The following is a 14,876-nucleotide window of genomic DNA, read 5'->3' as shown; positions in this document are numbered from 1 at the left end:
GGATTACAGGCTTGAGCCACCGCGCCCGGCCCAGATTCCACAGATTTGAAGTATTAGAAGTCCACAGGAAAAGCAAAGATTATAGCCAAAATTTTCAAAACTGGATTTCCTTGTAAACAATGGATACAGTAGCTGTGGATGGGTTAGTATATATAGGTATTTACAGATAAATTTCAGTTGTATTGATTAAAGAATTGATTTCTTCTTTTGCCTAAAGTTAATAATGTTTTAGTGTAAAAGTCTTTAATAATTTCCCTTTTCACTTCAAATAGATGTTTAATGGTTTTGATGTTTCAGATTCGTTATATTTCACAAACACAAGGCTTGCCAGCTGAATATCTTCTCAGTGCCGGAACAAAAACAACCAGGTTTTTCAACAGAGATCCTAATTTGGGGTACCCACTGTGGAGGCTTAAGGTCTGTCTTCCCTACTATGCTTACGATTCCTGTACTCCACCCCTCATTCCCCAACTTTGAATTCAAAGTTTATTAAATTCTTCAGGTAGTGGAGGGACAGGAGAGGGGGAAACATTTTGAAAAATTATTTCTTTGTACCTGTTTGGCCTTATCCTCGGTTGAAAAACAAAACATTAAGTGCTAGTTCAGTTGGCTGAGGTTATTTTGTATGTGTTCAATCCGCAGCTGATAGAAAGTTTGGAGAGTAGTGCTCACCATTAAGTGATAGAACTAGAGACATTTAGTAATGACTGATTTTTAGAGAATTCTCAATGAACGTGATAAAATCACATAATTTTCTAACTGCCCACATTCAAGACTTCTGTATTTTTTCTTGAAACAAATACCTGCTTTTTACTTCTGAGACTGCTCTGTCAGGTTCAGAAATATCTGAGTAATTTGACTAACTCTGTGACTGTGCCTCTAATCCTGTTGAACAGTTAGCGTTTGAGATATCAGTTCATTTCAAAGTAGCTTTAAGAGAACAATGGTAGTGTCCCTTTTTACCTGACATTCTTCAGGAACTGTGCTGTATCATTACTTGCATGTTTATTTTATCGCTGTTGAAAGGGTAGCTAGATATCAAGGTCACATCTGTCCACTGGAAGATTTTCTGATTGTGAATTACTTTCATGTTTTCCATCTATGGTTGGCAGGGTGACCACACTTGTCTCTTGTATTCTGGCTTTAGTTTTGAATAAAATGTGAAAATAACATACAGATGGAATTTAAGGAGGAGAATCTTTATTTTATAGACACCTGAAGAACATGAACTGGAGACTGGAATAAAATCAAAAGAAGCCCGGAAGTACATTTTTAATTGCTTAGATGACATGGCTCAGGTGAGTGCAGAAAGTTTCAGAAAGTCAGACATTTATTTTTAAGCAGAGACACACTTCTCTTGATTATACTGAAGACAAATTTAATGTTATCTTTCTAGTATTTGTTTTCAGTTTTTATAAAAAATGCATTAATATTCTGCCATGTATTAAAGGAACATTTAAATCCTAACCAAGTATATTTTTAGAATTACATATTTCTCTCTTGCTTTGCTTAACTGGTCTTGTTACATAGCATTGTTTTAAAATATTATTGAAAGTTTCTTGTCCCATTTTCTCAAATACTTAAGAGCTATATTTATTGAGCACCTATTATGTTACAAACTCTGAACTCTTCACACTTACTTAATTTTTTCAACAGTAGAAACTTTTATATTTAGGTAGTAACAATCACTATTGCTTAACTACTTGTTCCAATTTTTTTTTTTTTTGAGACAGAGTCTCATTCTATTGCCCAGGCTGGAGTGCAGTGGCATAATCTCAGCTCACTGCAACCTCTGCCTCCCGGGTTCAAGCGATTCTCCTGCCTCAGCCTCCCAAGTAGCTGGAATTACAGACATGTGTCACCATGCCCAGCTCATTTTTGTATTTTTTTAGTAGAGACGGGGTTTTGCCACGTTGGCCAGGCTGGGCCTCAAACTCCTGACCTCAGGTGATCCACCTGCCTTGGCTTCCCAAAGTGCTGGGATTACAGGCATGAGCCACCATGCCCAGCCCCCAAATTTTTAATGACAAGAAATTGTTTAGCTTTCTTCTACCACTAAATTTAGATGAAGATTTTAATTAAGCAGCATAAAAAGAGCTTCCTCCTGTGAAAATGATTACACTTTCATAAAAAGAATTTCCCCAGGTTTCTCTTTTGATCATAGTTTGGAGGGAAACACACACATAGTTTGGAGGGAAAGCAGCTATGTAGTGTCAGTGCTAAAGGTTAAGTGAAGAAGTATAATTCTGAATTTTCTTTGGAAGGTGAATATGTCCACAGACCTAGAGGGAACAGATATGTTGGCAGAGAAGGCAGACCGAAGAGAATATATTGATCTTTTAAAGAAAATGCTCACAATTGATGCAGATAAGAGAATTACCCCTCTAAAAACTCTTAACCATCAGTTTGTGACAATGACTCACCTTTTGGATTTTCCACATAGCAATCAGTGAGTATGGAATATTCTGGGGCTTTTGCCATGTGGTTTGTTGAGTTACTGCCTTAATAATAGCACTATCAAATGAGCCAGCCACTTTGGTGCTTATAAATCTGGCTCAGCAGTGCTTTTCTTTCTCATTGAAACTTCATAAGATAAAAATTAGATGTGTATTTTTCTTCCCTATGATTACACATATTCTTGATTTATTTTATCTGAAAGTGATTGGGGAAAAAAAACTTTGATCCATGTTCATCTTGAGTTATTTGCTGTTTAAATCTCAGCGTTCATTTAATGAATCTTTAATCTCTTTTTCAGTGTTAAGTCTTGTTTTCAGAACATGGAGATCTGCAAGCGGAGGGTTCACATGTATGATACAGTGAGTCAGATCAAGAGTCCTTTCACTACACATGTTGCTCCAAATACAAGCACAAATCTAACCATGAGCTTCAGCAATCAGCTCAATACAGTGCACAATCAGGTATTCAGTAAATAATTTTGGAAACTCAAGCTTAAATGGGATAGAAACTAGTAAAAATACAGGGCAAGGTAAAGAACCAATTTTTGTTTTGGTGGTCTTGTTGCTTCTTAGAAATTCTCTACTTGACAAAAGTTGATGGAAAACAGGGTAGACTGATAATACGTACCAGGCACAGGCTAACTAAAGTTAAATATAAAGGCCTAATCCATGCCCTCATATGTTCAGCATGATCAAACAAATGGAGTCTGACTATTGTACTACTTACCGCTGTTAGTTGTACTAACTTTAGCCAAATGACTTTCTCCTTGTTAGGAGAAGGATTTTATATCTCTTGTTACTGTATTGAAAGGTTTCCAATCATTAACTTTCAGGGTGGTTTTGCATTTGTTTGCTGGCCAGTGATATTTACATTTAGGTTTGTTTCTGAAGATGTAAGCTTCCCAATTTCTTGACTGGGTGTCCTTTTTTAATGGAAGAGCCTATGAGATTTGGTGAGATCTTCCATCTGGCAATTTTTGTTCAGAAGTAGTTGGGGTTTGTGTAGCCACAGCCAGCATAGAACTATTTTTTTTTTTTTATTTGCTTATTTGACCTTGTAATATGCCTTCGATTTAGGGACTGGGAAAGTTTCTTAAGCAGAGAGTTATTTCAGAGGCAGCTAACATTACATTTTAAAACATTATTCTAAGTTTTTCTGGATAAATTCTCTATATGTAAAATTATTGTGTCTCCACTTAATACAAGTGTACAAATATAATCCTTTTGTTTTTAGGCCAGTGTTCTAGCTTCCAGTTCTACTGCAGCAGCTGCTACTCTTTCTCTGGCTAATTCAGATGTCTCGCTACTAAACTACCAGTCAGCTTTGTACCCATCATCTGCCGCACCAGTTCCTGGAGTTGCCCAGCAGGGTGTTTCCTTGCAGCCTGGAACCACCCAGATTTGCACTCAGACAGATCCATTCCAACAGACATTTATAGTATGTCCACCTGCGTTTCAAAGTAAGTGGGGAAACTCCTGTATCATATGGTATTGTATCAGACCTTCCTGCTTCAGGCAGCTCTAGTTGTTTAGTTCTGATCTTTACAAGTTTAAACTCTGTCTCTGATGATGAAGGTAACTAAAATTGGGTGATATCACAAAATGGGTTTTCCCTTTTTACATTGGCTATTTATCTAATTATGATGCTATCTGATGCATTATAACAGCTCAATTTATGTTTCCTTAATTGAATTGCCTCACACCAGTTTTCTTGCCCATTGAGTCCTTGTGTCAGTGTCATATGTCTTGTATAAGCATGTATCTGTCAATATGCAAAATCTATACAACTTGAAAAAAATTCGTTGTAAGCAGAATTGCTAAATATTGGATCCTATTTCCTGTATCATTCTATTATAAAAATTATGTTCCCAATAAAAAGTGATTTTATTGTAAAATGTAAATACCATGTTTAAGAATGTGGAAATGTCTTAAATTACTTAAGGATAGAAAAATCATTATTTACTGAACTAAAAAATCCTACAGGCTGAGGTGCTTGTGTGGGGCAGGCATTAAGATTATCTTCTTCAGCTTATGAATCATACAGTTTCTGCAAACTCCTGTCAATAGAGGAACAGAATAGCTGAAGGAGGAGGCTGAGTCCCTGTGTTGCAATACGATTTTAATTTTCACATTCCCATCCTTCTTAATTTTGACATTGTTGTTCTGTAATCTAGTCTGTCCAGTTTCTTTTTTCTGTATATGGGAAATGTGTGTTTAATCATTTGGTAAGCCATTTAGAAGAATGTTACTTTAAGGCTAAAATCCAATGACACATTTGACTTTCCCAAGAGAAGGTCAGTGTCAGTACCCTGTGAGAATAAACCAGGATTCAGGTGTCTCATATAACACTTTACATAGAAGCGGGTAGCATTTTTTTTTTTTTTTTTTTGAGACGGAGTCTCGCTGTGTCTCCCAGGCTGGAGTGCAGTGGCATGATCTCGGCTCACTGCAAGCTCCGCCTCCCGGGTTCACGCCATTCTCCCGCCTCAGCCTCCCAAGTAGCTGAGACTACAGGCGCCCGCCACCACGCCCGGCTAGTTTTTTGTATTTTTAGTAGAGACGGGGTTTCACCATGTTAGCCAGGATAGTCTCGATCTCCTGACCTCGTGATCCACCCGCCTCGGCCTCCCAAAGTGCTGGGATTACAGGCTTGAGCCACCGCGCCCGGCCGCAGGTAGCATTTTTGCCTTTTTACATCAATTACTTATTGACTATGACTCTCTTGTTTGTTTGGTTTCTGACAGAGTTGGAGCAAGCAGAAGGAAAAGAGGGGCTAGGGAAGTCTGAAAGATTACCAGGAGGACAGGAGAGCAATAGCGATGTAAACCACAGGGAGAGCGGAGGAACAGATTCAAAATCCGTAAATGCACATTTAGCCTAACTTACCAAATTATTTTCTGCATATGCTTCATAATAGTAAATTCTGTAGTTGGGGTTGTCGTATGTTGAGTGATTCTTCCACTGAGCTTAGTAGATTAGCCACTTTTTTCACTACTTTTTCCAAAGAGTTTCATTGGAACAATTTTCAAATGTGGGACCCTGAAGTTTTCTGCTTCTTTTGAGATGATAAGAGATGAAGCAGAAGAACTTTTGAGTTCCTTTAACAAAACAAAATGTAAACTAAAGAAGTTAGAGGGGAAAAGTGGGATAACCCTTTTTACTATAATTAGGTAAGTATAACTTTTGACATTTTTCCTATCTAGGAAGTATAAATAACCTGAGGAGCTAGTAGAGCGTATTTAAAATTTTCCAAATGAAAAGGGAGTTTTAAAATTAAGGTGATGATGATGATGCCTGATATGTATTATTATATGCCAGATAATGTTCTAACTGCTTTTACATGTATTAATTTATCTTCACTAACAATTCTAGGAGGCAGGGTAATGTCATTATCTCCAATTTATAGATGAGAATTTTGAGCATGGTTCCTTCATGTGCCCAAAGTCCTATAACTAATAATTGCAGAACCATGATTTGAACCCAGGCAGGGGAGTTCATAGCTTCTGTATTTTGAAGTGTTATTCCTCATTGCCCCTCAGTTCCCAGCCACCACTATTTGCTCATTTCTGTGCAGCAATGGTCTATTCCAGGTTGCCCACTTTTCTTGGACCATCTGTTTTTTTACAAGATGCCTATACTTACAGGAGGATAGATCCTCATCAGTTAGGCAGTTTATTCTTTCCATACTTCACTGGTTCTTTATTTAAAGGACTATGTTCAATAAAACAAAATAATAACAAAAAATGAAACTATAATCCTTTTTAGGTCAGGAGCCAGGGAGAACCTTCCAACAGTGTTGCCTTTTGTTAAATTCTTTGTTCCCACTTTTGGGCTCAGCCTAAAGTACAATAGCAGTCTTAATACATTAGAGTCACATTTGTAGGTTAGTACTATAAATACTACTTTCTATACTATCCTGGTTGGCCAAAATAGATACACATTTTGCTTAGTAGTAACTATTATTCTGTAATTTTGTCACTTTTGCTTTATCACCTTGGGGGCCATAGATGAACTTCTGAAGTAAACATTTCCTCCTAAATTTTACCAATTTGTAGGAGGCTATTATTATACAATACCAATGTCTTGTAGTTAGGCATGTATCCATGTCCTACTTTAGGCAAGAATTTTGTGTGGCTTAGCCTTATTAGATAACATTGCCTAATGAAGCATGGCTGGCAACTTTTTAATCTTGATATATGAATTTGTTACTTTTTATTTTTGTACAAGTAGAACTTAAAAGGATATTGTTAGTGTTTTAATTCCGATTTTACTATGCCCTCTTATTTTGTACATTGCTGGATTGTATTTTTCTTCATGACAGCCTGTTATTAAATTACTCATAAATTACTGAAGTGGAAAATTAGAAGACTGACTTGCTGAAAACAGCAGTATTAGGTCTATGAGTTATGCTTATTTGATACCTCCATAGCAATATTAAGAGAAATTAGTTGGTGATAGTTGAGAAAATGTCACTGAAGGAGTCTTTAATTAAAATCTTTATATCCTTACTTAACAAAATTGCAGATATTAGTGAGTTGGAAGTATAATAGAAACTTAAATTCTTTATATTGCAAGTTTTGATAAAGTACAGAAGCAACTGAAGACTCTCAAGTCTTGGCATAAAGAATTGTCTTTAGTTGTGCTTTTCCCCAGAAGGAGATCTGTTTGTAGGAAAGATTTATTCAACATTTGTTCTAAGAGCATAATGAATAAAAAAGAAGACATGATCATTGTTATAAAGGCACTGTTACAAAGAAGAATTCTTGATTTTCTTAGCTGTCCATTAACTACAAAAGAGCCCTATTAGATGTCAATGACAAGAGTAGATTTCTAAAATAAGTAGAAGAAAGTTTCTATAAACCAGAATGTCTGCTTTTAAAATATTCTTATCCTAGGCATAATTTTTTCAGTTCATGCCTGGTTAAGGATAAAATATATGTCTGATTTATGGACTAGGTTATATTTTTTGAGGAATGGGGAAAAATGTAAATAAAAAGGTAACTTAGATTATAAATTATTGAGCTTTTCATAATATTTTCTCATTCTCTAAAAGTTATATTTAAGCCTTTGCTTTTAAAGATTAGAGTTTTAAAATCAAGTTTTTTTTCCCCTAGTGGATTAAAAAGTGAATAATGCTGGGCGCAGTGGCTGACACCTGTAATCCCAGCACTTTGGGAGGCCAAGGTGGGCAGATCATGAGGTCAAGAGTTCGAGACCAGCCTGGCCAACATGGTGAAACCCTGTCTCTACTAAAAATACAAAAATTAGACGGGCATGGTGGCACACGCCTGTAGTCCCAGCTACTTGGGAGGCTGTGGCAGAAGAATCGCTTGAACCTGGGAGGCAGAGGTTGCAGTGAGCCTAGATCACGCCTCTGCACTCCAGCCTGGGTGACAGAGCGAGACTCTGCCTCAAAAAAAAAAAAAAAACAAAAAGAAAAAGTGAATGTAATTTACTAAGTGAAGGCTTGTTTTTGCCTGTACTGTTAATGGAGATGGGATGAATATTGTGTTTTAAATTTTGTAGTGTAAAAAAAATTTAGAATTCCTTTAAGCCAACCCTCGCTATATCAAACATCTTTCTATTAAAAAACTGAGGGGAACAGTCTCCCTTTTCTTAACTTCCAAGACTTCTGTGAATGAAACTTCTTTATTTTAAGTGTCTAGGACTAAAATCTGAATAGTGGATTATTTGAACAGAAAAGCTGAAAACAAAATAATCTAAAACAGTACTCCCAGACCCAGCAAAACTATTTCACTGTGATGCTGTTTTCAACAGCTGGACTACAAGCAACAGCAAAGCATTCTGGATTCCCTGTGAGGATGGATAATGCTGTACCAATTGTACCCCAGGCACCAGCTGCTCAGCCACTACAGATTCAGTCAGGAGTTCTTACGCAGGTAAAAGCTAGAGCAATGTGGATACTCAGTATTGCTAAACACTGTTGAGATTCAGATATTTTGTCCTAGAAAATGGCATTTCGTTTGACTCTAAGATCTTTCTTGGTCATGATTCAGTGGACTTAAAATGAAACATCTCTATGGAACAATATACTCATTCCTAACACTATTGCAAGTGTGCCATCGTCTTCCCTAGACTTGCAGGGAAAAATATCCAGACATTCTTGAGAAATGGTCTTCTGAGTAAGTTTAGTTTAATTTTGCGGGATGAAGTGGTTTTTTTTGTTGTTGTTTTTTAAATGTTGGAGCTCATATAAAGATAAGTATATATGCAGCATTTTGATTCTAAAATACAAGGTTCCACTTTTGCACCCTTTGTGTCCCTTTTGCTCACTCTTAGAATATCACAGTTGAGAGGCTGGATCACATCAGGATGCCCCTTCACGTATTACATTTCTTCATTCTTTGTGTTTAACCAGACTGTAGAAAGCTTTAAAACTTTATACTTGCTATGGAACATTCGACTAAGATGATAGAGAAAATAGTGAAGTATTTAAATAGCAACAAACAGTATATTTTATATTTTATATATAAATGTTTGTGGCCTATGACACATAGGAAATTCTCAAATCCAAAAACCCTATTTTGTGAACAGGAGGAAGAATTCTTAATAAATGTCTTTGTTTCATAGAACTGATGCCCTGAATCTAGCCCAAGGAGGATTCCTATATTTCTTTGTTTTAGGCCATTGGCATTGGACTTTGTGGGCCAGTGCTGTACAAAGTTGAAGGGGGGAAGTCGTGTCTGGTATATGCATTTTAGGTGCTATCAAATTACTGTTCATTGTCAGTAATAACTTGGGGGGAATGAGAACCCTTCTGAATCCAGATGTCCTGCCTCCGTGTTTGTTTCACTCACCTGCCTAATCTACGTTTCAGGGAAGCTGTACACCACTAATGGTAGCAACTCTCCACCCTCAAGTAGCCACCATCACACCGCAGTATGCGGTGCCCTTTACTCTGAGCTGCGCAGCCGGCCGGCCGGCGCTGGTTGAACAGACTGCTGCTGTACTGGTAATTCCCCTCACTTGATTGTGTTACTAACGGAGTTTCTTTGGTTTCTTTCTTTTTTGTTTTTTTCCTGTTTGTTTTTGTTCTGTTTTTTTCTGGTTTTTTTCAAAAAAAATTTTTAGCTTAGTCTTTGCAGAGGGCATGGAAGCATGTGCCATCTTGTGGCTGTGTTCTTGCTACATCTTTTAATGTCTCATTGTTTTCCTCCCCAACATTTGCTGTAGCACTGTCTGACTGATGGTTATATGGCTCTGTAAGGAGCCAGATCCCTTGATTCTTCTTTGCCAGCCTAGTGTGATAAAAGCTCTCAATATAGCCTCAGAAGAGCTTCAACACTGTTACTTGTTTTCTGCCTTATCTTTTACCCTCTGACCCTTGAGCATGAAGGAAGTGGCCTTTAATTTGGCTCAGCTACAGGTACCCGGATGGCCAAAATTGAACTCCTTGGCAAGGTAGCTTTCTCCTTTTTTTGCTGTTTTAAGGTTCTAAAACTTTTCTGCACGTGGAAATGCTTAAGATGCTCTTAATTTATTATCAGTTGATATTAACCATCTTTCTATGGGCACATGAAGATAGCTCTTTTTGCCACTCATGATCAGTGGCAGCTTATATCTTACATTTAAAGATATTCCCTTTAGAATGTAGATCATATTGGAGGTCATATTGTTGGTTGAAATTAAAAGTGAACACATTTTTAGGAGTTTTGGGAAGAATTAATTATTTTACAAATAGGTCTTTATACAAAGGTTGAAAGTATGGCCAACAAACTATGCAAATACATATGCAAATACAATATCTTTGTTATTAAAAGTCACGGGGAATAGTTACTTAATATAGCTGCAGTTGTAGTATTGGGCTTAGAGACAGAAAAAACAAACAAGACTTTGAGGTGTGTTTCAGGATTTGTAACCTTAAGAGTGATTTTTTGGATGTGTTTTGGTTTATTTGGGGAGTTAGAATTATTTATTGGATATCCAGCATTTTATCATTTGAAATTTAAAATTAGGTAAGCATCCAAAAACCTGAAAGGCACTATTGAATCCTGTTATTTCTCTGTTTTCAAAGTTGCTTTAAATTTCTTTTGTTGTTTCTTAAGTATTCATGTGAGTGAAAACACTTCCAGAAACATACTTTGGTTGGAATTTGGTTTTCAGTTTAAAAGTCTTTGTCACTTCCACATTAATTTTCTTGTGAGCATAAAACCTGAGTGTGAGGGAGTCAGATATATTTCCAACTCGATTGATCGAAGCCGCTGGTTTTAACTCACTCATCTGTAGTTTCGAGGTTGGAATGCTAGTTGACACTTCTCCTTTGCTGCTTCTCTTAAGTTTGCACTAGCCATTTGCTAAGCTTTGCATATTTTTGTTCTTCCTCTGTCAAAACAGTTCGTCGCTTGGAACGCCAGATTTCTGCCTCACATTGGAATGTTATTTCTTGCTTTGTATTAAACTACATGCTTTGTCTTGTGCAGGTGTTGGCTTATGGAAAGACGCATGGTGTGACTTAACATACTTCTTTTATTTTTTTTGTTTTGTTTTGTTTTGTTTTAAATTCTGCTTATGGTAGCAGACGTGTTTGCAGTTTCTCTGCTTTGAAGGCTTCTTGTTTGGAACCAGTATTTGTAACAAGTGGATCTGTTACTTGCAGAAATATTTTTAAAACAGTGTGTTGATGGCCTTGCAATTTGAAATTCAAGAAACAGAACCATATGTACCCAGGCATTGTAGGTAATCGTACTGCAGAATTCAAGTTTAAAAAGGAAACTTCCAAATCTGTTTCCATTTTTTTTCAAAAAATGCCAGAATTTCTGTGAGGAAGAAGTACAGAAAACATTTGTTGCTCAGTTTATTGCAAGTGACATGGCTTTTTAAAAACTAGAAATCATGCTTTCTTGTAGTGATTAGTTTTTATGTGGAAATATTCCTGCAAATGATACATAAAAACATATTTTAGGTAACTATTAGAAACAAAGTATGGTGCTTTCTGCATCTATTTCACAAAGATCTTACTTTTAGCCTTATTTTGAAATTCTATTATGTGGCTATAAATGATGAGGTTAGCTTTTTCTTGCTGGCGTAAGATTTTTTTCCCAAAAGGATTAGGCCTTTGGTCATCCACATCTGGCTCCATTTTCTAAGTACTACCCTTTGAAAAAAGGGAACAGCTCTGCCCTTTGTTTTATGGGTTGAATTGATCTGATATCTTATCTGATTGGCAGTCAGATTAAAAAATTTTTAATCTCCAGGGAGTCCTCTTAAGTCTTTCTACGGATATATTTTAGAATTGTTGCAAAAATGAAACTCCAGCATTTAACCAGCTCTTATCTCTGAACCTTCAGACTCCTTTTCTCTACAGTATAATAGAAGCTCTTAACCGCAGGGATCTTCTTTTCTTTAATACCAGGGTGGTCAGGTTATGGGGGTGAGTGAAAGAAAGCAGTATGTTTTCTTTCCCCATTCATAAGACTTGTAGCTTTGAGCCCCTCTGACTTTTCTTTTTTAATCTCTGCAAGTTAACAATCTACAAGCAACTTCTTTTAAGATATGAATTTTTCTTTCTTTAAAAAAACAGAAGAAAAAGCCAAGAATGAATCAAGTCTGGATGTTTTTTGTGTGTGTTTCCTTACAGCAGGCGTGGCCTGGAGGGACTCAGCAAATTCTCCTGCCTTCAACTTGGCAACAGTTGCCTGGGGTAGCTCTACACAACTCTGTCCAGCCCACAGCAATGATTCCAGAGGCCATGGGGAGTGGCCAGCAGCTAGCCGACTGGAGGCAAGTGTCCTGTGTTACTCTGGGAGATTTGTAAGGGCAGATCCCATAGGGTGGGAGCACTTGATAATAAGGAGAGACTAGTAAGAAAATAAGGAAAATTTGACTCTGTTGGAATCCTTTAAGAACCCATATCAGGCTAGGAGACGGTGTTATAAGAAAACTTTGAATATAGGAAAGCAATAGGTTCTTAAGAATCATTTCTTCCAGATTTTTTAAAGAGAGTCTTAAGTGATTAGAAACCATACAGTGAGATCCTAAAGCCTGATAATCTAGGTCCCCAACTTTATTTTTTATAATGAAAATCCTTTTTTCTTTTTTTTAATTTTTAATTTTTGTGGTTACATAGTAGGTATGTATGTTTATGGGGTACATGAGATATTTTGACACAGGCATGCAATGTGAAATAAGCACATCATGGAGAATGGGGTGTCCATCCCCTCAAGCGTTTATCCTTTGAGTTACAAACAGTCCAGTTACACTCTTTAAGTCATTTTAAAATGTACAATTAAGTTATTACTGACTGTAATCACCTATTGTGTTATTAAATAATAGGTCTTATTCTTTTTGTGTGTGTGTGTACCCATTAACCATCCCTACCTCCTCACTAACCCTCCACTACTCTTACCAGCCTCTGGTAACCATCCTACTCTCTATGTCCATGAATTAAATTGTTTTGATTTTTAGATCCCATAAATAAGTGAGAACATGTGGTTTGTCTTTCTGTGTCTGGTTTATTTCACTTAACATAATGAACTTGAGTTCCATCCATGTTGTTGCAAATGACAGGATCTCATTCTTTTTGTGGCTGAATAGCACTCCATTGTGTATATGTACCACATTTTCTTTATCCATTCATCTGTTGATGGACACTTAGGCTTCTTCCAGATCTTACTGTGAACAGTGCTGCAACATAGGAGTGCAGCTATCTCTTTGATATACTTATTTCCTTTCTTTTGGGTATATACCCAGCAGTGGGATTGCTGGATCGTATGGTAGCTCAATTTTTAGTTTTTACAGGAGCCTCCAAACTGTTCTCCATAATAGTTGTACTAACTTACATTCCTACTGTGTACAGTTGTTCCCTTTTCTCCATATCCTTGGCAGCGTTTATTATTGCTTGTCTTTTGGATATAAGCCATTTTAACTGGGGTGAGATAATATCTTATTGCAGTTTTGATCTGCATTTCTCTAATGATCAGAGATGTTGAGCACCTTTTCATATGCCTGTTTGTCATTTGTAAGTTATCTTATGGAAAATGTCTATTCAAATATTTTGCCCATTTTTTGATCATATTATTAGATTTTTTTTCCATAGAGTTGTTTGAGCTGCTTACATATTCTGGTTATGAATCCCTTATCAGATGGTAGGTACTCAACTTTAAAAAAATAAAATGCAGCTGCATTTTGGCTAATTGCTTTTGATGTCTGTTTGGTCCTGATTCTTCAGTGGTTTTGGAATTCACTCTTCTCTCTTTCTTTCTGTTGGTACAGGAATGCCCACTCTCATGGCAACCAGTACAGCACTATCATGCAGCAGCCATCCTTGCTGACTAACCATGTGACACTGGCCACTGCTCAGCCTCTGAATGTTGGTGTTGCCCATGTTGTCAGACAACAGCAATCCAGTTCCCTCCCTTCGAAGAAGAATAAGCAGTCAGCTCCAGTCTCTTCCAAGTGAGTCTGTGTTACAGCTGATAGTTAAAACTGTGCCAATTTGAGAGATATGTTGCCTTGCATTTGGAATATTTTATAGACATATCATATAGATATGAAGCAGCAGGTAGCTGCCAAATTGAGAAAGAGCAAATCATTTCATCTGCACATGTACACCAGGTGTGTCCTGGTTATGATGGTCCTTTCTCTCTGCTGCCACTTTGAATCTGGGGCATTTTATGATGCTTTTATTTTACTTTACAGAGTGAAATTTAGTCCTGGGATAAAGGACTTATAAAAGTAAAATGTCTTGTATTTTGGTGTTCTTGTCCCTGAAACTCTTGCCAGCATGGTGCTTATTTTCATCGGAACTTGTATAGTTAAATGTATTTGCTTAATGATTATGTAAAAAGGAATCAACGAGTAAATTGGAAAGCAGTCTGGGGGAAAAGATGTACAATTTGGAAGGCCAAGAACTGAATCATCTTTCCATGTGAACTTTTCCTACAGGTCCTCTCTAGATGTTCTGCCTTCCCAAGTCTATTCTCTGGTTGGGAGCAGTCCCCTCCGCACCACATCTTCTTATAATTCCTTAGTCCCTGTCCAAGATCAGCATCAGCCCATCATCATTCCAGATACTCCCAGCCCTCCTGTGAGTGTCATCACTATCCGAAGTGACACTGATGAGGAAGAGGACAACAAATACAAGCCCAGTAGGTAAGATAAGTGAATGGTTCCTGGCTCTGTTGGTCTTAGACTGTTGGCTTCAGGCAAGTGGGCCCAGTTTGGCCTGTGAAAGAAAGGACCAGCAGGGCACGGTGGCTCACGCCTGTAATCCCAGCACTTTGGGAGGTTGAGGCCAGAAGATCACCTGAGGTCAGGAGTTCAAGACCAGCCTGGCCAACATGGCAACACCCTATCTCTACTCAACATACAAAAATTAGCAGGCCGTGGTAGCACATGTTTGTATCCCAGCTACTCGGGAGGCTGAGGCAGGAGAATCACTTGAACCCAGGAGGCAGAGGT

At 37.4% G+C, this 14,876-nt stretch overlaps 1 protein-coding gene across 3 annotated transcripts in view; it reads left to right on the top strand.

The window, feature by feature from the left end:
• The window catches only part of HIPK1 (homeodomain interacting protein kinase 1), a 49,728-nt gene that overhangs the window by 25,961 nt on the left and 8,891 nt on the right, over window positions 1-14,876 (top strand). For 2 of the 3 annotated variants that reach the window (XM_015430777.3, XM_005542270.5), the window contains exons 4-13: window positions 298-417; window positions 1,212-1,298; window positions 2,265-2,449; window positions 2,756-2,918; window positions 3,691-3,916; window positions 8,235-8,356; window positions 9,295-9,429; window positions 12,055-12,197; window positions 13,689-13,871; window positions 14,361-14,567. In XM_015430777.3, the coding sequence (XP_015286263.3) occupies window positions 298-417; window positions 1,212-1,298; window positions 2,265-2,449; window positions 2,756-2,918; window positions 3,691-3,916; window positions 8,235-8,356; window positions 9,295-9,429; window positions 12,055-12,197; window positions 13,689-13,871; window positions 14,361-14,567 (1,571 nt within the window). The remainder of the gene's footprint in view (window positions 1-297; window positions 418-1,211; window positions 1,299-2,264; window positions 2,450-2,755; window positions 2,919-3,690; window positions 3,917-8,234; window positions 8,357-9,294; window positions 9,430-12,054; window positions 12,198-13,688; window positions 13,872-14,360; window positions 14,568-14,876) is intronic. The other variant, XM_065547491.2, reaches the window with a different exon arrangement.

The sequence above is a fragment of the Macaca fascicularis genome, chromosome 1, assembly GCF_037993035.2.
Source record: "Macaca fascicularis isolate 582-1 chromosome 1, T2T-MFA8v1.1".
NCBI classification, from domain to species: domain Eukaryota; kingdom Metazoa; phylum Chordata; class Mammalia; order Primates; family Cercopithecidae; genus Macaca; species Macaca fascicularis.
This window is presented reverse-complemented; position numbering and strand designations above follow the sequence as displayed.